Source organism: Harpia harpyja, chromosome 1 (assembly GCF_026419915.1).
Source record: "Harpia harpyja isolate bHarHar1 chromosome 1, bHarHar1 primary haplotype, whole genome shotgun sequence".
Lineage (NCBI taxonomy): Eukaryota > Metazoa > Chordata > Aves > Accipitriformes > Accipitridae > Harpia > Harpia harpyja.
In genome coordinates this window covers 28189696-28216023 of record NC_068940.1, presented here as the reverse complement: position 1 = coordinate 28216023, position 26328 = coordinate 28189696, and the positions used below count along the sequence as shown (strand labels likewise).

At 40.1% G+C, this 26328-nt stretch overlaps 2 protein-coding genes across 4 annotated transcripts in view; one reads left to right on the top strand and one right to left on the bottom strand.

The window, feature by feature from the left end:
* Nucleotides 1-1030: 1030 nt before the first annotated feature.
* On the bottom strand, nt 1031-10932 carry FASTKD3 (FAST kinase domains 3). 2 transcript variants are annotated; one of them, XM_052782002.1, is made up of 7 exons: nt 10882-10932; nt 8877-10340; nt 5502-5587; nt 4720-4882; nt 3462-3531; nt 2019-2133; nt 1031-1235 (listed from the first exon to the last, which is right to left on the bottom strand). In XM_052782002.1, exons 2-7 carry the CDS (start codon nt 10309-10311, stop codon nt 1137-1139), a joined length of 1968 nt encoding a protein of 655 aa, XP_052637962.1. In that variant the 5' UTR covers nt 10312-10340; nt 10882-10932; the 3' UTR covers nt 1031-1136. The 2 variants fall into 2 exon arrangements, with proteins under 2 accessions (XP_052637962.1, XP_052637953.1); XM_052781993.1 differs by lacking the exon at nt 10882-10932 and having other exon boundaries at nt 8877-10357.
* A 1003-nt stretch (nt 10933-11935) lies between these two features.
* MTRR (5-methyltetrahydrofolate-homocysteine methyltransferase reductase) overlaps nt 11936-26328 on the top strand; it is a 32780-nt gene continuing 18387 nt past the window's right edge. For both annotated transcript variants that reach the window (XM_052781969.1, XM_052781980.1), the window contains exons 1-6: nt 11936-12060; nt 14777-14971; nt 19381-19534; nt 21594-21711; nt 22795-23167; nt 26119-26241. In XM_052781969.1, the coding sequence (XP_052637929.1) occupies nt 14828-14971; nt 19381-19534; nt 21594-21711; nt 22795-23167; nt 26119-26241 (912 nt within the window). In that variant the 5' untranslated portion in view covers nt 11936-12060; nt 14777-14827. The remainder of the gene's footprint in view (nt 12061-14776; nt 14972-19380; nt 19535-21593; nt 21712-22794; nt 23168-26118; nt 26242-26328) is intronic.

Genomic DNA, 26328 nt, shown 5'->3' with positions numbered 1-26328 from the left:
AACTTCAAGCATGTGAAAGTTTTACCTTTTTTGTATCATCAAATTGTAACAGTTAAAATCAAACCAGGTGATGCTGGGAATTCTGCTTTGCTACTTATAAGTAATAATTCCACACAGGACAGGATGCACAAGGTAATCTGAAAATGTGTTTCACATGGCAGTTCATCAAGTATACATTATGCGATTGGAACTAAGGCCATGTTAGCTTCCCTTTGTCCATCTGTAAAGCAACATGTTGACCCAAGTTAGGGCATGCTTCTTCCAGCTGAAGTGGTTACTAGTTCCAGCTCTCAGTTCCACCCTTCTGCCAGAATTTATACTCATACATAAAAAAGGACCACGTAAGACACAGTTCTTCTGAGCTTCAGAGCATAACAAGTTTCTGTTTAGGCTGGAATGGCAGGCTGTAAACTGAAGGAACTCTGGAGTGTATTCATGACCCTGTTTGGACAGTTTAGCTAGAACTGCCACCAAAGACAAAACTACAAATATTACAGACCCAGAACATAGGGCAGCCCCCACAGACAGCTGTGCAAGTCCACTATCCTGTGGCAGCTGTTCTACAAAGTAAGTAAAGCATATCTTTTTATTAAAAACACTCTACTTTCTGTAAGGCATTGCTGTTTAGTGAACAGCACTCTACATCTCAAGTATGCACAATAAGCCAATACTGCTTGTGCAGCTACTGCAAATTTTAGTTTTATGAAACACTTGGGAAATCACACCAACAGCTGTGAGTAAATTGCACAATTTCTTTTTATACTGTCAAGAAAAGCCCTGATGGGTAGGCAGCCTGGCACATTCTGTACATTCAGACCGGCCGGTATCTTTGAATAGTCACAGCTGTCCATTTGCAGTTGTGAGTTAGAACCAGTGAAAATGCAAAGAAAATGCAGCACTGACTGTCTGGCACTTACATCTGTTAACTTACAATAAATATTGACACAAAACTTAAGAAAATATGTTCTTTATTATTCTTTACATGTCAATTGTTCCAAATATTGGAAGGTCTCACGTTCAGAAGCTCAAATTATCTTAGGTGGAGTTATTTAGAAAACAGAATTGTTCTTCCATGCACAATATGTACACTTTATAGTACAGGAGGTCAACCTGTGATTTAGTATTATTCTCCAGTGTTAGCAGCTGAGTCCATATGTATGAGGAAAGATTTTTTTGTGTAGATAGTCTGCCATTTTTCTGCAATTTTGTAGACTCTCTATCTCAAAAAATGGAATCTGGAAACAGAAGAAAAATGATTGGTAGAAATACCTTTTAATAAATAACTGGGTAAGATTGATGTTCATTAAGCAGATATAAAATTACACATCAAAGATTTGTCTGTTTTAAAATTAAACATTTAATCCTAAGCTTATTATTGATCTGTAAATCACCTGAATAGAGATTACTGTAAAACAAAGAGTGATACCCATTACAGTTTAAACTAAGTTAAATATAACAGAGTTAGGCTTATGTAATAAGTGATTATAAATGGAAAAGAAAATCTAGAAGTAACTGTTTTGGTTCAAAGTATGTTTAAAGAGAAAAATACCCCTATTAGTTCAACAGGCAAAATAAAGGATATATTCTCTTGTGAAAATATTATTTACAATACAAAGCAGTTCCTTTTTTTTTTTTTAGCTCTTCTTTTTAAACTCCAAATTCAGGCCTTTTTTAAAAAGTATTTAATTAAAAATCCCAATTCTACTGAACTCTTAGATAACATTTTCCTTTAAGTCAAGATTTGAACCTTAATCACTGCAGAGAAGTACTCTTTCAAGCAGCCACTATTTGGTGGAAAGCACAGGCAGAATACACTAATTGATCCAAGGAAGAAAATGGAATTTCCATAACACCCTCAAAAAAGCAAAAGCTAGGCAGAGAGAACATACTATAGTAAGGACAAGACTACATCTGCTTTGGGAAGTAATTGGAACTACAGTTTTAAGCATCATAAAATAATCGTTTTTCACTTGTTTTGCTAGCCAGAGCAAAAGCAAACCACTGTCTTTGGACTTTACCTGCACAACTTCATAACCAAGTAACCGAAGATGTCTCTGTTTAATAGCAGCTTCTCCCAACAGATTGTGGCTATTAATGCAAAATCTGCTTTGACCATCAACACAGAGGGCAATTCTAAAATAAAAAACAAGTGTAGTATCAAAGAAAAAAAACCCCAACCCAAAACTCAGTTATTTTAATCACAACTACTGCAGTTCCTAAGAAGCATGAGACAATACCTCCCCTCTTACTCCTTAATACCTCCTAGAATTAGATGTTGTAGGATGGGAGTTACCTTGTTCAGGACAATTTAAATCACTCAATTTAAGGGTGGGAGGGGGAAAGCCTGAAACCTAGTGAAATTGATCTTAAAACCTTATTTATATGCTCTGAACAAAAACTACCATAATAATAAGAGTTTGATATTTTTAATGCTACTATTGGTAAGCTGTTTTGAATTCTTCTAGAAGCAAAAACATACAAAATACTTGTCTCAGCTTGAAAACATTTCAGAACCTAAATTTATTCAACTTATTAGTCTACCTGTTAAACCTGTTAGAGTTCAAGTTAAAGTTAACTTTAAGCTAAATCTGCTTAAACCTGTACGTATGGTTGGCAGCATCATGGATTACAACTATATTTTCTTCTCCTTGGTGATAAAAATCACATCAACTTAAAACCAAAATTTGTATATCCACTGTAAAAAAAAGTTGCTTAATTTTTCAGCATGTTAAGGATATCGGTGACCTTATTTACACATGAAAGGTGTAATTTAAAAAAATCAAAGCCCATTCTTAAAACATTTAAGCATGGGATTTTTGAAAGAATTTATATTAGTCTGTGAGTCTTGTGAAGGTTAAGCTGGAGAACACATAACCTTTTCAAAGACTTTTGCTTTATCCACAGAATTGCAGTTGCAAATACCACACTGGCAGGTTGCTTAACTTTGTATCCAAGGTTTCTCAAAGTAGTCTTTGTTTCACATATATTTTTTTAAACACCTACGCATTTTTCAATAAAAAACAGCATCTGTAGCAAATACCCTCGTTACACAGGATTCCTTACAGAAGTAAATTTGTGAACTCAAACTGGCTTAAACTGTGTTAAATCTATGCAGACATGCTCAATTAGAATTAATTTAGTTTTAATTTGAAAATGAATTACAGAAGATCAAAATACACTGCTATAAGCCAAATCAGGATCACTTTGATCCTGACTGTCACTGGGTAAAGAGACTAATTGTCTGACACCGTATAGTCAGGAAGCAAAACAATGAGGAAAAAGTACAGATCGTTAATTTTGCCAACTTTGTCCTTTTGCCAGAGGTTTCAATGTGAAACCTGAACTTTATTGAGGTCAATGGCAAAACTCCAATCAGCTTAAATTTTGCCCGGGTTTCACCCTGGATGCTGTTTGTCAATGTTAACCAACATTTTACCAGTGGTTTCTTTTTTTTTCCTTACCGTCTGTGTACCTCTTCACATTGGGCAGCAGGCAACACAAAACCTTCTTCATCTAATTTAATCTCAATATCTAGCATAAATGAAAAGAGAAGTGACATTAAAACTCATTTCACATAAACTGTTTGCTGTAATTCTCATCTGTTTACTGTAATTCTCATTCTCTTACAGTTCATTGTTTTATAAAAATAACTAAAATACTATCGCAATACTTTTTGCTGCATCACAGAAGCTTGCAAAAGATGTGTATAGACTATTTAACACAAATGAGTGATAATTAGTAACACTTCAGCCTCTCATAATGCTAACAGCAAAGTAGTGTTCCGAGTCCACTATAAACCATACTGTCGTTAAATGGCACTTTGCTGGGCTGGCTAGGATCTCTGGAATTTTGAGGGCTTTGGGGAGAGACTGTCTCTCTCTGCCCCTCCCCTTTATTTTTTCTAATTCCCTAATTTTATCGATGATGTCCATCTGCAAACAGAACTTTGGACCTAAACCCTGCCAACTTCAACCCCATGCAGAAGCTGAAATGCAGAATAATTCTGGAATCATCCCTCTGTGGATGTGTTTTTGGTCTTAATCCCTCCAATGTCCATGGGGTCCAAGAGACCCTTCCCTCAACACCTTATTTATCATCCACCCCTCCTGAGCACACATCTTTCCTCATCATTACCTTCTCTCCGTTTCCTTCCCTGGCACGTGAAACTGTTTTCCTCACTTCTCTCTTTCAGTCCACAAACCCCCACTGACGATATGTAGTCAATAGTTCTTGCTAAGGGGAGAGGAGCCCAGCTGAGCAGGGCAGAGGGCTGACAACCTTCCAGCTCTTCCTTTCTCTACTCACCACCAAAGCAGAGAGATAGGCAAGTGGTGTTGCCTCATTTTGCTTTCAATTATACAAGTTGTTTACAGGATAAGTAAAAGAGGAGCTGATAGCAAAAATACACAATACAAAAGTTAGCAGCTATTTTCAATGCAGACTGGCTGTGTAAATTCCAAGTAACATTCCAGTTGTTTTCTCTCCCTGTTCTTCTTTCTGCCTTTGAAAATGCATTTACTTAAAGTTCCCATGATGTTTCCTCATTTCAGACCTTCTACAGAGTTTTGTATTCCAGTTTACTTTTTCTGTATTTGCTCAATTTAGAATGCCCACAAAGGCAATAAAAGAAATAATTTTTATTTCTGGAAAATAACTGAGCCTAAAGTTTTGACACCATAAGCACACACTTTATTATTAGTCTAAAGAAATGTTACTTACCAACAGTATAGAAATATGGTGTTGATACCTCTGATGCAAAATATATTCTTTTTTTCAGCAAACAAAGTAATCCAGTCTTCACCCTTTTGAGGAGGTGAACATCCAGAGAACTGTGAGGTCTGAGAAAGGCCTTTACTTGATACTTTGGAAGGAGTTTGGGACCCTACATAATGACAGAAAACCAAACCAAACCAAAGAAAAAGGGAGATAACATTTTTGTAATTACCACATATTAACATAGCAAATGTATTCTGTGCATTTCAAAGCCATGTCTATAGAGACACTTACAGTCCGAGGTATGATCTGCTGCAAACTTAAAAAAAAAAACAAAAAAAACAAAAAAAAACCCCACAAAACCCAAACAACCACCAGAACATCCTCAGCAAGCTTCCATGCTATCACACTGAACATATCACTCATGAGAAATGCACAACTGTTTCCATTCCTCTGCAGTCAGGCCAACGTCCAAGTGCCTGATCTCTTTTGTGCTGCAAGATGTCACAAGCCAAACATAAAAAGGAATAGTTGTTGGAAAAGTACTCAGAAATACACAAAAAGCACTTTAACTTAGAGCCAGTCAGTTCCATCAAACATACAAATATATTAAGTCAATCAAACAGGTAGAAATGCTTCATATTTTCATCAAGAAAAAAAAAAAAAAAGCTGTTTCATCCAATTCCAATGCTTTTATGGGGAGGACAGTCCTCAACTAATTATCAACAGGGCCCTAATGACCTTATCACCTTTTGTTAACATCAGTTCTGGTTTCATATGTGCCATACCTCATAAAATGGGCACTCCAGGGTTACAGTCAGGAAAAGCTGGGTTAGCTGGGAGGTAACAGTTCTGTCCAAACCAGGTGGCTGGGCTGAAACAACAATACTCAGGCTTTCAGGTGTACCTTTAACAACGCATCTTTACACAAACCATCATGCAGAAGTTAGGAAAAGCTATTCAGTTTAACACGCAGAGAAGCTACTCGATCATTATCATTCCTGATCACTGTTTGAATGAACAGAAAGACCAGTTGTAAAATGACATAGTTAGAAAAATCAGGACATGATTTACAGAAATATCAACATAGAAAAAAATATACAACTAGCAAGATCTCAGTTAAGATTGTCGTATTCTCTCAGGGGAAGAAAAAAAAAAAAAAAAAGGTTCCAAGAGATGCAGGACATTCTACAGGGAGAAATACGTTTGAGTTGAGGTCTTGGAGAAATTCCCCATTTCCTTCTTCCTACAACCCCTTCTACGCAAGTTATAATCCCAGGATCTCATTGTTTCACTCAGGTTTGGGTTTTTTTTTTTATCTGAAAGTAGTGGATAATACTGAATAATTTACAGAGGTTTGTCTACAAGTGTGTATACTTGAAGCATCTTTCATGTTATGTGCAAAGTATTATTACAGAATGGTAAAAACCTGATGTAGTGTAAGATGCTAATCATGCAGGTCATCTTCTCAAGTTCCTGTTCAGAACTTAGACCACTCTAGTGGAATACCTTTATTGATTTAAAAGAACATATTTGAAGTAACTGGTACTATGATGTTTCTCATTTGGTAAGTATCAAGCTTGAGAACTTTAAAAGACATTCTGGTTTTTTAGGACATGAGGAATGTCTGCTTCCTAAAAATCAACGCCTTAAGGTATTTCATGTTGAACAGCTGAAAACTGAGTGACCAAAGTTTCTAATCGCTTTGAAAACCTGACCTTATATAGAGTTTTATTAACAGAGAAACCTTAGCCGAGATCTTGAGAAGTCACTCATCTTTCTGGCATAGCTTACACATCCCTATAATGCCGCTAAACATGCTTTACTATCTAACGCAGAATTACTTAAAATCTATAGCTTACAACTGTGTTGTTTGTAACAGGTTTGCATCCAAAATCATTGGATCATGCAATAGTTAGAGCTGAGGACAGGCTATCACATGGGGGGTGTTCTAGAAGCTTACTAGACTGGGGAAAAAAAAACAATTAGGTGAAGGCAGCCCTTGCAGACAAAGACAGTCTTAGAAGCAGCGGGTGAGCAGACTCTGGGATCGCCTAAGCAAGATGGGATAAATCATGGGGTAGATTTTTAAATTTCGTAATGTCTTCCTCGGTATGGTGGGACATAGGGCCAAGGATGGGACTGTAGTGCTTGCGCAGAGGCAGAGAGGAAAGGAGCTCAGGGCACTGAACAAAGATGGGCACAGGAAGCCTCCACCAGCGGAGCGTAGTCGGCAGACAGGATGCCAGTGGGAAGAAATATCACGTAAGCGTATCAGATTCTGGATTAAAAGTAATTTAAAAACCAGGACAAAGCACCAATCTTTATGCCTTGTTAAAACATATGTGAGCCTTAGGATTCAATTTACATTTTTACCTAGATAATTAACAAAAAAATACCAGCTCATATTATGACACTGTTACATTTTACTGGTTCAGATCTCACTTCTGGTTTAATTAAGCCAACAATTATGCACTGCAAATTAATTTTTTCAGCTTTATCCATCTACCCTTTTCAGCTTTCACAATATGAAAGAGAAATACAACCAAGTTGGAAGCAAGAATATAACACAATAATCCTTATCCTGAAAGAACAGAAGAGTAGAGATGACAGCAGAAGTCCATACCCGATTTGACCTTACCCCCACCTGAAAAGCTGTACACGATGCAGGTGGTGGAAGGTAAGGACTAAAGCGCTAGAATCACCTACATGCAATGCACCTTGTTTGAATCATAAGGCAAAACAGTATTTGAAAAACACATTTTGTACTGCCTGAGATTTAAAAATTCTGTGTATATAATTGTAACACGTTCTTATCAATAACAGTAATTTAAATTCTTTTTGCCCCGATGCTACACTTCACCTCACTTCTCTCTAGAATTTGTACTAGTCTTGACTAAAGTTTATAAGGATTTTTGGACTATTTTTTAAAATACAACAATGAATTATTTCCATAGTAATAGGTGAGCTTGCTAGTAACACAATAATAAGTAAGCTGTGGAACAGTTACTGTAACTTTTCTTGCATATTATAATTTGGTCCCAATTTTAAAGGCTATGAACACGTTTTCTGACAACTACAATCATGTACTTTGCCCTGAGAGCCTCAAGAAGAGAGTGGTTTCAATGCTTAGGAAAATATCCAGAAATAAGGATTATGCAAAGTCACAGAGGACCTAATCTTAAAAAGACAGGCAGCGAAATCTTAATCTAACCAGCAGTGCACAAGCAGAAGGTAATTATTTTAGCTTTGCAATAAGTACTACTAGTATTTCTATTGTTTTTTGAAATACTTCCTCCCTTGGGCTAGTCCCTGAGTAAAACGCCTAAGAGCCAGTCCCGACCTACGGAGTATGAGATCAAAGTGGGCAAAGCAAACAATTGTGGGCGAAGAAATAGATACAGAAAAGTGAAGTGACTTGCCCAAGGCTGCAAAGCAAATGGGGGGCTACACCCACAATAAAAGTCAAGTCTCAGGACTCACTATCCAGTGTTCCACCTTTATGCCACATCCCTCGTGTGGCAGTCATTACAATGCAACAATTTAGAGAAAAATGAACCCTGAATCACTACACTATATTTTACATCACTCATGCATCATTCCAAGTATCATAGCCATTAAAAATTCTACCACTTTTGGTCTCAGTCTTGTTAGTTCCATAATAACTGGTCTCACTAGCCTTCCTGGCATTACCAGTCTCATAGTAACATAGTATCACTTCACTGTGAGTATTCACATCTGTCACTGCATAGGCACAGAAGTTTAAACAGCCAGAGTTAAAAGTAACACATTTCCTGCACAGAGAAACTTGGTGTCTAAAACCTATGGGAGACCAAGGACCAACATGGGGAAAACCAGAAGATCAGTTTTTTTAGAAAAGCAGAAGGATTAACTGAAATAATTTTTTTTTAAGGGAATTCAAGTCTCTGTCTAAGATTGTACAGTGCAAATTTCAAACTCCTCTAAATGATATAAACTGAAAGACCACTGCAACTGTGACAAGGAAGCAGCAGTCTTTGCCCTCCTGATCATCATTCTCCAGTCACCTTCATCAGGTCATTGTTGATCTGGCAGATGAAAGATAAGAAAGGGGTGCTTGACAAAAGACACACCATGCAATAGAAAGAAATGTGGAACATCACAAGAAGAACACTGCTCCTTACCTTGAAGCTGTTGCAGAAAATAGGGACTAAATATTTTTGGCAGAAAATTTACCGGATAACGTTGAATAAGGACACAGGAGTGCAGCAGGTTCAGTAAGGTGTGAGGCTGAAAGTGACTAAGGCGAGCATGCAGTACTGTTTCAAGCTTCCGAAACAAGGCAGAAGCACTTGGAGGCAGATAGTTAAGAGTCCCAAATGGTATAATATACCCAGCAATCTGGTCGGTGGTAAATCTGTCAGCATCGGAAATGAAACCTTCTGCTGCTGCATCAAAGATGGGTTTAGAAAGGATCATCTTTTGGCAGCAGTACTGCATGATTTTGCTGACTGTTTGAGGATGCATGGTAAAGATGGACTTGGGAACATGCATTTCCAGTGCCTCTGTAAAAATCTGGTCACGATGTCCAAAGCATAGGAAGGCTTCCAGTACATCTACCAGTTCATCACCTGTGAAATATGGAATATGCTTCACAGAATGTCTACACAGTGCTGTGACTAAGGCAACATCCTGAGTCTGATGAAGAACAACCAGTGAGTTCAGTATTATGCTTGTGAACTTTGGGCTTAGCTGGGAAACTATGGTTAAAGTGGCACTGTTCATTCTGTTTAGCAAGTCTTGGGATCGTTCCCCTTCCCTGGCAGTCACCTGCAGCATCTTATAAACCGTCACCATTTCCCTGGGACTCCATTTCTCAACGTCTTTTGCTTGCACGTGGTTCACAATTTGTTCCAGTGTCGCGCAGCTTGGGCCTTCCAGCTCAAGCAAACTCTCTCCAAGAGCACACAGGTTTTTAACAGTCAGCTGTCCTTTACCAAGCCGTTCCTTGCCCTCTGAAAGCAAGCTTGCCATCAGCGTACTCTGGGGATCTATACGCAGTTTTATCAAAGCTTGCAATGCATTCAGCAGCCCAGTGTTTGACAGTTTTGAGGATTCAAATTCAAACTGGAAACATAATGCCCTGAAAACTTCATTCTCTAACACTCCTTCAGGGTTTTTCAGACCATTGTCATCCACCTCAACTTCAGAAATCCTCTGCAGGGCTTGTGAGGCCATAGTATCAGACATGACTTCCAGTGAGCTAAGAAAGTCAAAAATCTCTTTTGATGTATAAAGGCTGTTCAACTTCTTGAAAAACAGCTGTTCATCCATCCACACATTATTAGACTTAGTACTGCTCCCACTATCCCCACAAAGATGCACAGTTTCATTAACAGAAAGAGACTGTATCCGCAGTTGTACGTGGTTTTTTCTACAGAACATATACTGAGATTTATCTTTGAAACATAGCATCCTCATGGCTACGGAGCTACAGTTTTGGGGCTTTTGCTGCCCACTGATAAAGCTCAACCTTTTGCTTAGGGTCATCAAAATGGACCTGCTTGCTGGCACGCTCGATGAATAAAACTGGAAACTTTTTCGGCTAATCAAAGCCATACTGGATCAACTGGGTTCTCAGAAGATCCCTAGAGGAAGAAAAAAAACCACATACCTAGTTGGGAAAACAGCACCGGCGTCATTCAAAAGCCGCAACCCCCCCCCTTGTAGCGGCTGGACACGACCGGGAAGACCCCTCTCCCGCGGTGAGGAGAAGGAGGAGAAGGAGGAGAAGGAGGAGAAGCTGCCGGGAGCCCGCAGACCCGCGACGGCTTGCAAGGCACCTCTGCCCCGTCTCTCCCTGCGGACGCCCGGCCCGCCGAGGCGGGACGCGGACGGGGACCGGGCAGCGGGCAGCGGCGGCCGGGGCGGTCCGCGGGGGCTGGCAGCCGCCGGGGCGGCGACGGGTGAGCCTGACCGGGGGCCGGGCGGCACCGGCGGGGCCTCTCGCCCCCCGCCCCGCCTCACGGGCCCCACAGCCTCCCTCCGCCGTCCCTCCCGCCCCAGCGCCTACTGCTGCCCGCCGCGGGCCGGGGCGTCGCTCCGCTCCCCTCCTCGTCCTCCCTGCTCCGCCGGCGGGGGCAGCCGGCGCTGCCGGCGGCCGAGCTGCGGGAGCGCGGGCGGCCTCACCTCCGCCGCCATGACGGACGGCGCGGGAGCTGCCGGGAACTTCCGCCGCCGCCGCCGCCTCCTCCTCCTCCTCCTCCTCCTCCTCCTCGTCGCCGTTGCCGGAGGCGTGCGCCCGGGTCAGAAGCGCGTCCTTCAGCCCGAGTACTGCCGTCGCCGCAGGCCGGCGGCGGGTACGCGCTCTGAGGAACGGCTTGGCGGGAAGCCGGGGGGGGACACACACGGCCCGCCTCTCTCTGTGAGGCTTCTGGTGCTGTAGCGGCGTTGAAGGCCGCGGGGCGGACCTGGCCCTGGCTCCCTGAAATCTCCGTTCTTCGGCAGGGACGGCTCTCCCTGCCTTGGCAGCGGGGTGCCGGTTGGCCCAGCCGCGTTTCTCCGGGCGGGAGGTCAGCCCTGGGCCGCGGAGGGTTCCGCACTGAAGTTTTTGTGTTTGTCTTGGTCGTAGAGGGAAAGTGATTCTGAGCAAGGCGCTGGCTGCTGAAAAAAATGACACCAGAATGGCTTCGTGGCTCTGAAAGCATGGTCCCGCAACCCGGCGTGAGGCCACGCAGAAGCGCGTAAAGCTGCTGCAGAGGCTTCTTGCGGTTTTGTCCTGTCCGTGGCCGCGCAGTTTGACATGATTTTGACAGAGCAGGTACGTGAAGAGCAGGCAGTCTGGCTACGTAATCGCTGGGGCCAGCACATCTGGCCCAGCGAAACTGTGTGGCTGGCACTCACACATGGCTTGTTTGCTCCTACCGTGTGTGGACTCACGGAGCTGATGGACTCCCCGTTAATCTTGTGTGGACTGTTCATCTTCTGAGTTTTCTGACCGCTTGATCAGACGAGCTATAATTCAAAATGTCATCCTTAGTTTCATGTTAAGCCCTGGTTTGAGCCAGCGAGTCCTGGGTTGTTTTCCCAGCTTAAACGTTGTTTTGCTTTTTGACGTGTGACTGCCAACACATTGACATGTTAAAGGCCGCTGGCGTGGTAATACTGTTAAAGTTAGAGGGATTCTCTAGAAAGCTGGGTAGTCAAGAATTACCATTTTTTCCCCTCTTTATTTCAGTTGAACTCACATAAGTGGAAGTGGCACATCGTCTTTGGAGAGTGTACAGTACAGCAAAGCAAGAGCAACGTGGGCATTATATTCACCTGAGTGCAAGTGTGTTCCTGGTTTATGACTGTGTTCATCTGCAGGTAGGCATGATTAATTTTCCTTTCTTTTAGCAGGCATCGCTTCATCAGTTTGTGCATGAAGCTCTTCTGCTTGACAACAGAGAGAAGATGCTGTCACAGGGAGAAACTCCTCAGCTTGTGTAGTTTAAATCGAATCAGGTTCGAAGGAGTTTATTGATCTATTAATGACATAATTAAGTGTCAGGCAGTTAATTTAACTACTGTTTAATTGTTTAATTGAACTATATATTCAAGATCAATAGCAACAATGCAACAGATACGATACTAGGCACTTACAAAATGTTAATAAATGCCTACAAATACTTAAACAGCCCTCTGTATCTAATTCCAAGGAATTGTCTAGTTGTGGCCTCCCCCCTTCCCGCAAGTACACATTCACACTGTTACATACACACACAGTTCCCTCTCTCCGGAGGTATGCATCTCAAGCACGATCCCCTCTTCTGGCCCTGTGGGTTCTTTTGTTCGCACGTGCCTTCTGTGCTCTAACTTTTGTGTCTGTGCAGTCTGCTAGTCCACACACCAGTCAGAAAGCTCCCTGCAAGTTCACATACATGCAGCCAAAATGTGGGTAGCTGTTTTTTGCACCCTTTATTGTTACTGTACTAGCTGGAGTGGAAGCAGCTCACAGTGTCTTATGGGGAGGCTGCTCTGCCTGGCCTAGGCAGAGGTCATGGTGCTGTTAGGGCAACACCTGGCCATGTCAAACCACATCGTGACTGCTGTTCTTTCTCTTGCCTTCTCCTATCCCCCTACTACGCCAGTTTTCTTGCTTCTCTTGTACATCTTCCCTTCCCCAAGAGCTGACTCTTGTTTGAATTCTCTTGGTAATCCCCTGGCCATAATGTTGGCAGCTTATCCCTTAGCTTTTTGTGTATGGAAGGCTTCTGTGCTATGGTGTGGTCCCAGTGGAAAACTGATTATCTTTCTCCCTTTCTGAGGTATAAGAAGGAATGTAGTAATGAAACGCCGCTTCATCTTCATTATTTTTCTCCATTTATAGTCGGGCATTGCCACCTGCTGACAAGAGAACAATTAGGGTGAAAACATAGCACGTGACTAGGATGAATCTGTATTACTACAGGGATCTGAGAGTATTTAAACTGTATTTAAACTATTTCATATGAATCATCATAATTTGCGTATCATCAAATTTCTTTGTATTTCTTTCGGAAAAGGAGGGTGAAAAATCATTTTGTGGATTGTTTTGGCCTATGCATCTTCTTCCGTGCACATGCACATGAAGCCAGTTATTTAAATGAATTTATTTAAAGTGACTGTTAAGGTAATCATTAATATTTTTAGGTAATATAATGTAATCAATTCAAAGTGAAAACTATAATGGAAAATGTAGTAGAACAAAATACAATGAAAGCCTCAAAATTTTCTAGTAGTTACATTTTTCATGGAATTCATGTGTGGTACAGGCACTGTACTCTTAAGAAGCTATCACTTAGTTGTACCACTTTTGATTTACATGTATGCTATTAAAAAAAAGCCAATTCTAATAAGAGAAACCTTCCACAATACTGTGGGGAGAAATATCATGCCATATCAATAGAGTACAGTATTCTTACGCAGTTGAGCTGTGTTTGTTTTCCCATGAGAGAAACGGGAAAAAGATATGCCTCAAATTACTTAGCCACAGGTTTCCATAAATCAGTGTGTGTGGCTAGGACACTGAATGCTTTCTGTAGCTGAATCTGTGTGGGAGCAATAGGTGAAGTACAGCAAACTGGGCCCAGGCACGTGAAAAAAATCTGAAGTTGGGAACTGAAAATTGATCAGTTGTAATTCTAGGTATTTGAGTTCTACTGCAGCTCCCTAGCAGCAACAAAATATTGACAGAAGATTGATTTGTAATATACGCATGAGAGACATTCTGCTTGTTTCTCTTATTCACTGCTTCTTGAAGTTGCCTTTACATCTGTTGTGTTCTGTGTCAAAATCATGAAAGAAAACTTCTCGCATTCAAACTTCCATGGGACGAGTGAACGGATAAGGATATGCATCTCATTCATCCTACTGCTTGCAAGACTTTGTGAGGGAGTGGCATTTTCAGCAGATTTCTCTAAAATGGTTTCTTATTTTTAGGAGAAAAAAACCCAAATAGCCAATTCTGTAGTTGCACTTGTGTAAGAAGCTCCTTTTTGAAATATGAAATGAAAAACAATGTTTGTGTTCTAAAATATAGACATAATGGAAGTAAAGTGCAAAGGCAATCAGGCAAAAAATACTGATTTCAGAAAAGAAGAAACTGAGAATATTTTTTTTTTTTCCTCAGGCATTGTATTTTGACTTCACCAGGTCTATGTTTTGTTGTGTTTTCAAATACCTCTCAGAAAAGTGACCAAAGCAGTCACTGACTTAAAGTGGAAAATACAACTTACGTAATAAAAATAGTGTTTATTTTCATGAAACTGGTTTCTCTATTGTATTGTTTGCAAACTAGATTCTTGATACTGGGCACATTGCAATATTACTGCAAAATCAAGGCAGTACAGCTTGTATGACCAATACCACAAGTCCTTTGCAACCTGGCCTACAAAGCTTGGTTGTGAGAAATGGCTTCTCTTCAGAGTAGATGTCTCATTTCCAAGTTAAACACCAATACTGCTATTCTTTAAAGTATCTCTTTTTAATCTATTAAGCAAAACAAAATCTTGCTGTTCTGCATGCAATAAATTCACTCTTTTTCTTCTTGTTTCCCCTGCAGTGTCTTTATTTAAAAAAAAAACAAACAAAAAAAAGTGCTCTGTTTTGGGAAATGTGCTGTGATTTAAAAAGGAGGTTTCTGCTCCTCTATGCAACACAAAAGGGGCAGGCAAAAGCCATAGCTGAGGAAATACGGGAGCAAGCAGGTGCCCGTGGACTTGAAGCTGATATGCACTGTATAAGTGAAATGGACAAGGTGAGATACTCCATGCTGGTTTGAAAAACAGGTATTTAAGAGCTGCATTTTTCTTCATGTGCTTGAGTGGTAGCTGTTAATAATTGTGAAGGCTGAGCACATGCACCCACCTAAAATACACCATCTAGTTTTAAATTTTTGCTTCTTATGAATTAGTAATTTGGACCAGTACTCACAGATGCTTACTAGCCAAAGGTACATCCTTTCTAGTGATTTTTTTTTTTATTAGAACAGTAAATGAATATGTCTTTGATCTCTCTTCTAACAACAGTGCAGGGACTTCTTGAAAACTATTTATGTATGCAGTAGTGAATGAATTCAGTATTTACTGGTCAGCTCTCCTGTTGTTAGAAATGACACATTTTTTTTCTCTGTAGTTTTTATGTTGCATTGAGGCCCTGTGTTCTGTTAACTTAGGGCTGCAGCACGACCCTGAGCTTTTGTGGGGTCTTCTTGAGTTACTTAACATATACAGTATCCAGTTCACACTGGATACACTCAAGTTATATTGTAGAAAGAAATAAAAAGCTTGGCTAGAGCAAGGAAGTGGGTTTTTATTATTTGCTGTTATCGAAGGGTAAGGATCTGAAAACTGTTCGTGTCTGTCTGTAACTAAAAGCAATATGGACTGTGATTTCCTTCACAGAGTACTTTCAACTGTATGTCCTCAAACAAGAACACTTAAAAACCCAAACAAACGAAACTTGATAGCCTGGTATTTCTTATGAGATGAGCAGAAAATAACACCTAAAAGAGTTTTTTCCATGCACTTGAAAATGTGAGAAGTTTATAAAAATACTTTAGTTCCTTTTTAGCTAGTTGCTTTCTTGGGGGATACACTATGTGTTGGGTAGCTGGACATCTGCTTTTGAATGAATGTTCACCAAGTCTGTAGCGAAGTGTTGCAAAGAGAATTTTATGCAACCAGCAGGGGATGTGAAGATTGTCCTTATATTCTTCCATTTCATTTCTTCTGCATTTGACAGGTTGGGAGATTAGTTTCAGGAAGGCGGTAGGCAGGTTATTTCTAGCCCTGTTACTGGCCTGCCACTTGAATAAATCTATTTTGTCAAATTTGGCAAGACAACTCAGAGCTGCAAGTTATTGATGAGGTAGAGAGATGTACTGAATTAAGAATCTGAGAATTGGGCACTGAGGAAAAAAGTAATTTCTGCAGCTTTGTAGATTTCATCACTTAAGCTTTTCCTTAGCCTTCACTGTAAATAAAGGGAACTTCTAGAAGCTTAAGTGTAATTGGGGAGGGGAAGGCAGGGTGGTGTAATGTACTGGAGCAAGAGCTTGCTTGAATCTGATGGAACCTCTTGTGAAGACCTTTGGGCATGTTAGATCTGAGAGTTTATTCCACAACAAGCACAGTTCAGAGAGCTGTGTGTGTATACTTTAGGCGAGGAAGTAAGAGGTTTCTGTTTTGTCCATATTTGTCTGCTAGAAGGCCCATTTTTATGCGGCTGTTGGGTATTTTTTCAGACCTTGTCATCACTTAAAAGGGATTGCTGTGAAGGTCTGTGGGTGAACAGGTGGCTACAGAGTCAATAGTCATAATGTGATCCTGTTGCCATACAGAAATGAATGGTCAAATACCTCTCAAGTCTCGGAAACAGTGGCGATTTCCAAGTAGTATCTCTCACCTACACTCTCGTAGGTGAGAAAAGGTCATAAATCTTTGGTTGGTTACTGTGATTGCTTTTTATGCTTGAGGAAAGACTGAAATGAAGTGGAAGTGAGGTAGGAGCAGTAAAATAGGAGGCTAAATGGAGATCATCTTGTGTCAGTGCATGTAGTCAGCCTTGAATGAGTTGTCTGAATAAGAACATTTGCCATGGTACATACTATTCTGGATAAGACATATCTGGGTGTCTGATCCCATCCTCTTCCTTCAGCAGTCATTTGCAGCTTGAGCAGGCTGCTCACTGTACATGGTTGAGGAGTACTTTTGAAGGAAAGAGAAAGAATGGGACAAAGATGTAACACTAAGGATATAGGAAGAAGTGGAAGGGAGAGTAAAAAACTATGTAATTGTGTAAGGTTCTTGTTGGTCTAGTGATATATCAGACCTCCCAGTAGTTGACACAAATTAGTGCAGGACCCCTGTCGCCAAACTTTTGGCTTCCAAAAGGTCTTTAACTTTGCAGAAGAGAATGTGCAGCGGAGCAAGCAAGAATTTAGTGAACTAATCATACCTCTGTTCTAATACACCACTTTTTACTTTCTGAGCTTGTATCTTTTTTTCCTTTTTTTTTTTTTAATGGAACACAATTGAATGTAAATTTTTATGTGACACCCATAGATCCTTGCTTTTTTTACTTGAAGAATTTATTTTTGTTTGCAAATGCAGCAGTCACCTGTGACAATGCACTGCAGAAGCTGTTTTATTTGTACTTACCAAATCAGCTGTGGAAGTTTTGAAAATCTGGCTTACTGCAACAGGACCCTTAGGGCCTTTTTTTGCACAACTTAGAGTTCAGTTTTGGAAGTCTTGGGAATTTGTGGGTACTTGGAGTTCACCTGAACTTGTGAAAGACAAAACCTCAGTTTGGAACATCCCTGGACCACAACTCACTGAAGTCTGGCAAAGTACTTGGGGATTATCCTTGCATGCTTACTCTCTTCTCTTATACTTCTCTAGCCACCTGCTATTGGCCACTGTCAGAGGCAGGACACAGTTCCAGACGGTAATTTGAGTTGCTCCATGCAACTGCTTTTAGGTTCTTCAGGAAGGTTTTGGAAAAAATGACAACAGCAAAACCCCTTGATACTCTGTTTCTTTGTATTCCTAACCTTTTTGGATTGTAGGTGTAAGGGGTAACTTTTTACATGGCTTGAGGAGGGGATAAGGTTTGGGTGATTTATTGAGTGAAGTGTTTACAACATAACTCCTCAAACTCTGAAGTCTTGAATTGCAGTCCTGAAACTGCTTGAAATGAAACGTAGCATCTTTTGCAATCTTTATTTATACTTTCTCATAACCCTACTATTTTATTAATCTTGGAATGCTGGGAGAGAGTTTAAACTGAAACCCACAGGGAAAAGTAAAAGGAGCTTGGGGTGCTTATTGTGGCAAAAAGGAGGCTATGGAGTGACCTGATAGCAGCCTACTCAAGCCAAACTCTTCCTGGCAGCAGAAGACTCTATAACAGGAGGCAAAATCCACTGAGTGCAGTCTGATAAGCTCAGATTTGACACTAGTGGAGAAGTTCTTCTGGGTGGAAGAGGCTGCCCAGAAAAGTGGAACCTCAACCCTTAGAAGTTTTCAAAATTCAGCCAGAGCCATAGCTGACCTAACGCAGCGTTGGCACTTAGTCCCACTCGGAGCATGGGGTGGGACTGGGTGACTTCCAGAGGTCACTCCCAAACAAGGTGGCTGTGATTCTGCAGAGCTGGGTTTCACATAGGTCGCTCACTGTCTGTGTAATTCAAAGCCTGTAGCCCACAGGGGTGCTGTGAAAGAGCGTGTTGTGCGGGTGACCTGACAGACGGCACGCGAGCACGGTGCTGCAGCCTGCCATCGGTGGAAAGCTGGAAGAATCAAAGAAACAGAATTCTTTTTACTTGAGAAGTAATAAATGGTTGCACGAGACCTGAATTTATGGAACTGATGCACAATCCCAAATACAGGCAGTTCTTGTCGACCTGGCATAACGGGAGTAGCCCCCCTAAAACCGTGGGAAATATGGAAGGTTGGTGTTAGCAAAGGGGAGAGAAACGAATTGGGGGCAGGGGGAAGGGGCCAGAATGGGTCAGACTGTAGAGCACAGTGACTGTTCATACCTACCTTGGTTCCCCCAAAACATGGGGGTTTTTGTGGCAAAGACAGGTGTAACATGGAAGTTAACAGACAGAACCAAGTGATCCCTAATGGAACTTAAAAACGATCCTGAGAGTTTGTATGGCCACACCCCAGTCTTCTGTGTGAAATTATCAGGATTATGGCTAACTGTGATTGTGATTGTATATACAAAAATACTTTTTCCACTTGACAAAGCAAATACCATAGGAGTTGTGTATTTAAGCTGTCTGAGTGCAGTTGTGAAGTATTCTTTGCGTGTGTACTAGCCTGGTCAAAATGCTGCCCCTCAGCATTTGTGCATGGGATCATAGCATAATTCAGTTCGGAAGGGACTTCGTGAGGTCATCTCACAGCGGGGTCAGCTGAGGTCAGAGCAGGTTCCTCAGGGCTTTACCCTATCTGGTCTTGAAAACTCCAACCAAGATTGTAAGTTGCATCCCCAAAATGACTTGTAATTCCTTGAAAGTCTTTCTGTGGTTTAATACAGGTAAGGTGAGATTAAACGTTTACCTTTGGGAAAAGGAAGGGTGGAAGATAATATCTAAGGCCACAAATAGGTATCAAATGGCACCTTGTAACTTACTTGTTCTATTATTTGTAGTATAACCTGGAAACAGAAAAGGATCCCGTAGTTATTGTTATTTCCACTACCGGTACTGGAGACCCACCAGACACTGCCCGCAAGTTTGTAAAGAAAATTCAAGACACGACCTTGCCACCTGATCATTTTGCACATCTCCAGTATGGATTGCTAGGTGATTTAGTATTTTCTATATTATTGCAGCACTTGTCTATCAGTGAATAATTTTTGTATTTTTTCCTTGTGAATAGATTGTTTGGGGGTTTTTAAGTGCTTATAAAACATTTATTTTTATAATGTAAACAGCTTTTTTGTGTAATGTCCTTTGTGGGCAGTAAAGGAAAAGTGTCACAGAAATTATCTGAATGTAAGCTACAAATTTAATTTTTTTTATAGTTTAATTTTCTTTGCATAAACATATGATATAAGCTATCTATAATTGTTGAAGTTTTAATTTCATGTTAAGTCTCTATGGACTACATGAGTTTACTTGACTTTGTGAGTAATTGGGCATTTTTCTATATAGAGGGAAAAGCAGTATAAAATGTTCTTAAAAAATAATGTTTTAAGATCATCCCATCCCTTTAAATTTGCAATAATTTTTTTTAATTTTGAAGGTCATACTCATCAATAGAAGGAACGTAACTTCAGGTTAGAGATTGATACGCAAAATACAGATTTGGCAAAATGCATCTGATATATCTTGAGCTGATGGTAAGGTCAGCTTGTTGAGTTTTCAGGTTGTGTTTAAACAAACTCCAGAAACTTCTATTTGAACCTAGGTTATTTTTGCCTGACAAGTTTAAGTTGATAGGTAGGAGTGAGGAAACATCTAGATTTCTAGTGAGAAAAGTACCCCCTAGAAGGAAATTTCTAGTGGATATATAATGTGGAAGTCTGAAATATATGCATCCTAATCACGTAACGTTTTGAGAAGATGTTATGCTGTTGCCTAGTTATACATTACAGTTTGTGAAATGGTTAGGTTTTTCATAGCTGACTGAATGCATATGTGCATATGCATGTATGAATATAAGCATTGTAGTAATACTTATTTTTGTTGTAACAGATATTACAGTATCTAAGTTTTAACATGTTTTGCAATTCTAGTCTAAAAAGTTATGTCTTAAAATACATTCATGGTATCCATTTCAGCTTGTCCAATGAAGTGTTCACTTTAAGTACCGTCCTTGAGAGGGAGCAGAAGTCTTTAAAAAAAAAAAAAGAAAAAGAAAAAATAGGCTGTTATAAAGGAGAAAGGAATAATCCATTGTTAGGTGGGGATAATAAGGATCTAGTGGTTTGAAATTGCACAGAAGAAAGGGTCAGGCTGTGAAAAATTTTCATAGTTAGGATAGTGAAACAGTGGTGTGGATTACTTACAGAATTTGTGAAGACTGCCTGACCAGTGGTCTTTGGGATTGTTAGATAAGCATCTGTTAGGGATGAGGTGTGTGTTGTTGATCACTTTAAGGGTGAGATCTTTAGCTGAGAACTTAAAATCTCAGGTCCTCCATGAACATACCTCCTGAGTCCACTGACTGTTTAACTGATAACAAAGAGCATCTTCTTCTAACAGAACATCTTCATGACTGTTAAAGGGCAGAAAACCCAGTGCAGTGAAAATAAGATCTACAAAGAAATCTCTGATTCCTGGGGAGGAGGATGTTGGACCAGATTCCCTTATGCATGTTTTCCTACATTTGTTACTTCATATTGTTTAAAATCACTCCTATGTTTGATTAATTTTTTTTCAAGGTTCCAATATTTTTTAATTACTTTTAATACTCTCTCCCTTATGTTGTTGACGTATATTAACAATTTTAACCTGAAGGTGAGAGAATTTCTTTTGGTAATTCACATACAGTTTATCAGTTTCACTCTTTTTAATTATTTCAATTCCTTAAATTTTTCCTATAGGAGTGGTTTTGTATTTTTTAAGAGCCTCAAACTAAAGCAACATTATTCTTAAATGTGAAATACTGAAAGCAAAGTGTTTTCAGAGAAATTCTGTCTTACATTTGTAAAGGAGGAACCACTTTTTCAGCTCTACTTTGGGACAAACACAATTTTTTTTTGGAAGGTCATGAAAGTGTCCTCGTAATATGCACTTTGCTATATCAGATTCTTCTGTTTGCCTGCAGGAAAATCCTGTATTGTCTTTGCAGATCTTTGTCTGTGTAGCCTGGGTGGCTGGCTGATTGACACGATTCCTCTTTTCTTGAATTTGCTAGGTCTGGGAGATTCAGAGTACACGTTCTTTTGTAATGGTGGAAAGACAGTAGACCGACGACTTCAGGAACTTGGTGCCCAGCACTTCTATGACACAGGATTAGCAGATGATTGTGTAGGGTAAGAGCTGAATGAGTTTGGATTTTATTTGTTCAAGATGCAATAATTACATGTGAATTTGGCTAAACGTTCTGAACTCATTGAAATCAGTTGAACCTGAATACTCAGCACCTCGTAGGAGTGAGTCCTGTCTGAACACAGTATGCCTTTTCAATCTCAATTGCCATTAAATAAAACTCCATTTTTAAAGTGTAAGCAAACTTCTGTAATGCCTGGAAGAATGGAAGGTATTTAGCAGGTTTAGAAATTCAGTAATTCGGAATAAGTGGAGGGGTTTAAAAATGTAGTCTGTTTACTGAAGCAAATAAAAATAAATCCAGTTCCCAGTATGTGTGGTACTGGGTTGTGGGATCTCTTTCTACATACACATCAGACTTTTATATGAGCTCACATCTTGCAGTGGAGCTGCTTTAGGCAAACCCTACAATGTTTTTTAATTTTTTTCTCTCTTCTGTAAAACATCCTTTTTTTTTTTTTTTTTTCTTTAATCACTGCAGAGGAATTATTTAAGAAGGTGTTTTCGATTGCTGTAGAGGAATTATATAAGAAAACAACTCCCTTCCCGTTCTGTTGTTCTTTCTGGCCAGTAGGCCGCAGTCTTGGCTTACGTATTTTGAACTGCAGATTATATCGGTTCTGTGCATGATGATGCAAGACAGTTGAACACAAACATTGCCATAACCATAAAACTTATATCTTGTGTTCTAAAATAATAAAAATGGACCGTTAGTGTAAGTTATGATGTTGCTGTTGCACAATGAAAAGTTGCATATTTTGCTACCATCTCTTCAACTTCCTGCCACAAAGTTCAGCATAAGAAAATAAAAATGAGAAACTGGAAGAAAAGCAAGGCTGTTATACACTTTAGACTTCATAAATTTACATAGTGGTAATAACTAAATGAAAATATTTTCTTAACAAAAAAGTCATCTTGGCAACAGCTGCAGATATATATTAAAAATGGAAAATAAAGAGAGTTTTTAGCTTGTGTGGTCTTTTCATTATTTGTAAATTAACAGTCCAGTAAGTCACAGTAATTCATCCATTCCTTTCTTCTTTGTTTTTTTCTACCTCCCTTCCCAGTTTGGAATTAGTGGTTGATCCTTGGATTGATGGACTTTGGCTTGCCCTCAAGGAAGCATTTCTATTGCAGAAAGAAAAAGAAGGCATGAGCAGTGTTGTTGATGCTGTTTCTAGCTCGCTCTCTGCAGCCCTGCACGGTGTACATGAACTAAACTTAAGCTCAGAAGTACAGAACTTGAAGCTAGAAGATGAGGGAGTGAGGAGTTCTGATGTCCTGTCACAGAAACTGGCTGACATCAATCTTGTGGCTTCAACTAGAAACACCGAACCTTCACTTGTTCATTCTGTCCCTCCTGTGTCTCAGTCTGCTCTTAATATTCCTGCCTTGCCACCAGAATATATAGAGGTGCAGTTTCAGGACACCCATGGTGAGGTAAGGACTTCACTTTGAATGATGAAAGCCTCCAGCCCTGGTAGGAGCATGAATGTATACTCCTACATACGGCTCAAAAGAGCAGGTGGATACTTATATAAAGGAGATACGTCCCCGAATGCAGGAGGGTTTTGAATTGTAAGTGAAAGATCCTTTTATATTGTGAAAATATAGTTACCACCATATGAGTTATGGACGCTTATGTCAAGGTACAATTTAGCTAAATAATAATTTGGCATTGCAGTGCCAGGGATGGAAGAATTAAATCCTCAGTGGCTTATGTTAGGATGGTGAAAACCTCTTCCTGTAGTAAGGAGTATAGCACAATTTCTGTTCAAATTTTTAGAACTTTCAGAATGCCTTAAGAGGGTGTAAAATTGCTCAAAAACTTGCTGCATATTTAATAACAGAGAAACTTGTCATTGTAAAAACATGATCCTAATTTTACTATTGGAAATGGAAGATGAACTGTAGATCAAAAGCCAGTGTGCTTTTCCTGTGAAGCCATGTTGAACAAAGACCTGCTGTACAAAGAGAAGAATTAGCATGAGCTGGGAATCATCTCCAATTGGCATATTTAGTGTTTAAAATGAACTGGAAAGCGTGACTCAAACTTTTCTGGTTGCCTGCCAAGGGGCAGACATTTTAGTTATCTGTGCGAGGGAGTAGTGAGGTCTGGCTGGTCTTTAAATGACAGGGAGCCAGGAGCCGAGTGTGGTAAAAAAGCCAGCCCCATCTCCCGATACCCAAGCGACGCAAACCAGGAGATGGCAGCCAGGATCAGCCAAGAGTGCAGATCATCAGGCAAGTTTGTGGAAGGGAAGCAGGTCTGGGGCCACGCTGGGATCCAGGCTCGGATCAACAGGATCTGTGGCCAGCCATGGGCATGGTTGTGGCTGGGCTGCCGGCAGTGCTCCTGTGATGTGGCTCGGGCAGGGACTGAAGACCCAGGGCTGAGCTGAGATGGGGCTCCTGCGCCTGGAAGCAGAGCTGGGGGTGGACTGCTCTGGTGAGGCTGGTCAGGACCATGACCCATTGGTATCCTCAGGGCCCTGACACTCCCTCGGTTGAGAGTATCAATGGTAATGCTGAGAGAACCACTTAGTCTAGCTAATATAATTATGTAAGAGCGTGTGAATTTAAACACTGGATAATTTTGCTTTTCTTTCAAACCTCATATTGTGGTTGGTTTTGCTCAGGTTGTTGAATTAAATCATCCAAGTTATTGAAACAAAGATTTATGATTTAGAGGTACTCTTTGATTAAAGACTAATACCGGGATTGAAAGTGGTGTTAAAGTGGTTAAAAGAGCCCATTTTCTTATTTTAAAGTCATAGCATATATTCAGGCTGATCTCTGAAATAACTGATCAGGTTCTAATATTGATGCCTTAACTGTTCTGCAAATAGAAAAAAAGTAAATTTTGCTTTCAAACAGCAAATTGAAAAAGCTGAATCCGCTAACCTGGTATTGAGCGACAGATCAGAGATTATAGTTCAGATTTCAGGTATAAAGCTGGATGATTGGCTTGAGCCTTGGAAAGAGCCAAACGCAGGTTTGGTTTTTTTCCTTTGGCACTATTTTTGACATAGTTGGCTAGACCTTGTCAACAAATAGGTGCGATGCATCCTATTTGTAAAAACAAACATGACCCTACAATTCATGTCCTTTTCCGGTATCTCGCACTGCAACAACCATGGGTATTTTTTGCCAAGCACAGCTGAAGTTGGCTTGTTTTGAAATCCATCAGCCTGAGGTTTGGCTATTGCCAAAGAGAGTCTCCCTGCCATTTAAAGAAGTCTGGGTACACAGTCTCTCTAGCTACTTATATGATCTATGCCCTTGGCTGTTGAGCCTCAGGGTTGAATTAACAAGCTCCTGCTTATTACTAAGCAGAGCAGTAACGGCCTGGATCTTAAGCCTTTGTGGCAAGTGTGAGATAATATAATTTAGCTTAAAAATCTTCATCTCACTATGCCTTGAACTTGCCTTGGAGGGAATAGGAATGTAGACAGTTATCACAGTCCAGCTGATGCACAATAACTTGATACAGCCCAAGCTGTTAATCACCATGTCAAAATTTTAAGAGAATCGTAAAACTTCTAACTGTTGGTCTCAAGTGGTTCTCCTGTCTACTTTTTATAAAAATAGGAAATCTTAAGATTAACCAATATTCTCTTATTGGTAGAATAATTCCTTTCCATTTGACAGAGTATTGTTATGGACATTTGGTATCTCTCCCACCTCTTTTCATTTTTGTCTGTATTGATCTTAAATGAAGCTTGCTGACAATAGTGATGGAGAAATGAGGGCTGTAGTCTGATCTTCAAGTGACAGCCATTGACAGAGGTGGTCTGGACTTATTCTTGGGGCACGTTTTTACCTGTGTAGAAATGTTGTGGCATAGCATGATGCTGTTTTGTAGTGTGGAGTTTGCTGATTAGCTCTAAATTGAACTGTAGGTTTTAAAATTCCTCTTATAAATTGCCTGTAATAATAGCCCCATCTGCACCCCAAAGTCTTAATCTGTAAATCTGCAATGATGTTTTTAAATAGCTTTTGTTCTTACTTCTTATGTCTGTTCTGTACACCTAGTAATCCTTTAATTAGGCAGGAATTTGGGGGGGTTTAACATAAATGCCATTCTCTAATTGGCTATTTTCAAGGCAGCTCTTGAAAAAGGAAACAGCTAGCTGCATTTGATAGTCGTTTAGGCCCATGAGACTGTTCAAGCCTACTGACTTTTTATAGTTGAATACATGCCTGTTACTGCTTGGATGTGATTTTTAAAAACGTAGAGCAAAACACTCTGTGTATATAGAAGATTCATGTTTTTCCTTATTGTTTTGATTTGTTTTCTAAGATTGTTTCAAAAAAATTGTACCAACACTAATTCCTGTATGTCATAGTAAGCTGTCGTGTATTTTTAGTTTTCATGTCCGCTTTTTCAGAATCCACATCTGTCCTCACTGATTTCAGAGGGAACAACCTTTGAAGTGCCAGTTACAAAAGCAGTTCAGCTCACTAGAGAAGATGCAATAAAAACTGCATTGCTCTTGGAACTTGATATTGCAGTAAGTTAGTGATGGCTTTTTCTTTAGTGGGTTAAAATAAAGGGTGAAATGCATGTGTGTTATGTATAGTACATAACTGGGGGGAAA

Bases quoted from the DNA above. Each gene is read 5' to 3' on its own strand.
- FASTKD3 (XM_052782002.1), bottom strand. From the start codon at position 10,311: ATGGCTTTGATTAGCCGAAAAAGTTTCCAGTTTTATTCATCGAGCGTG. The intron at 3,532-4,719 runs GTAAGTAACATT...CATTTATGCTAG, and splicing joins ACCATATTTCTATACTGTTG to ATATTGAGATTAAATTAGAT. The intron at 1,236-2,018 runs GTAAAGTCCAAA...TTCTGTTTCCAG, and splicing joins TTGGTTATGAAGTTGTGCAG to ATTCCATTTTTTGAGATAGA.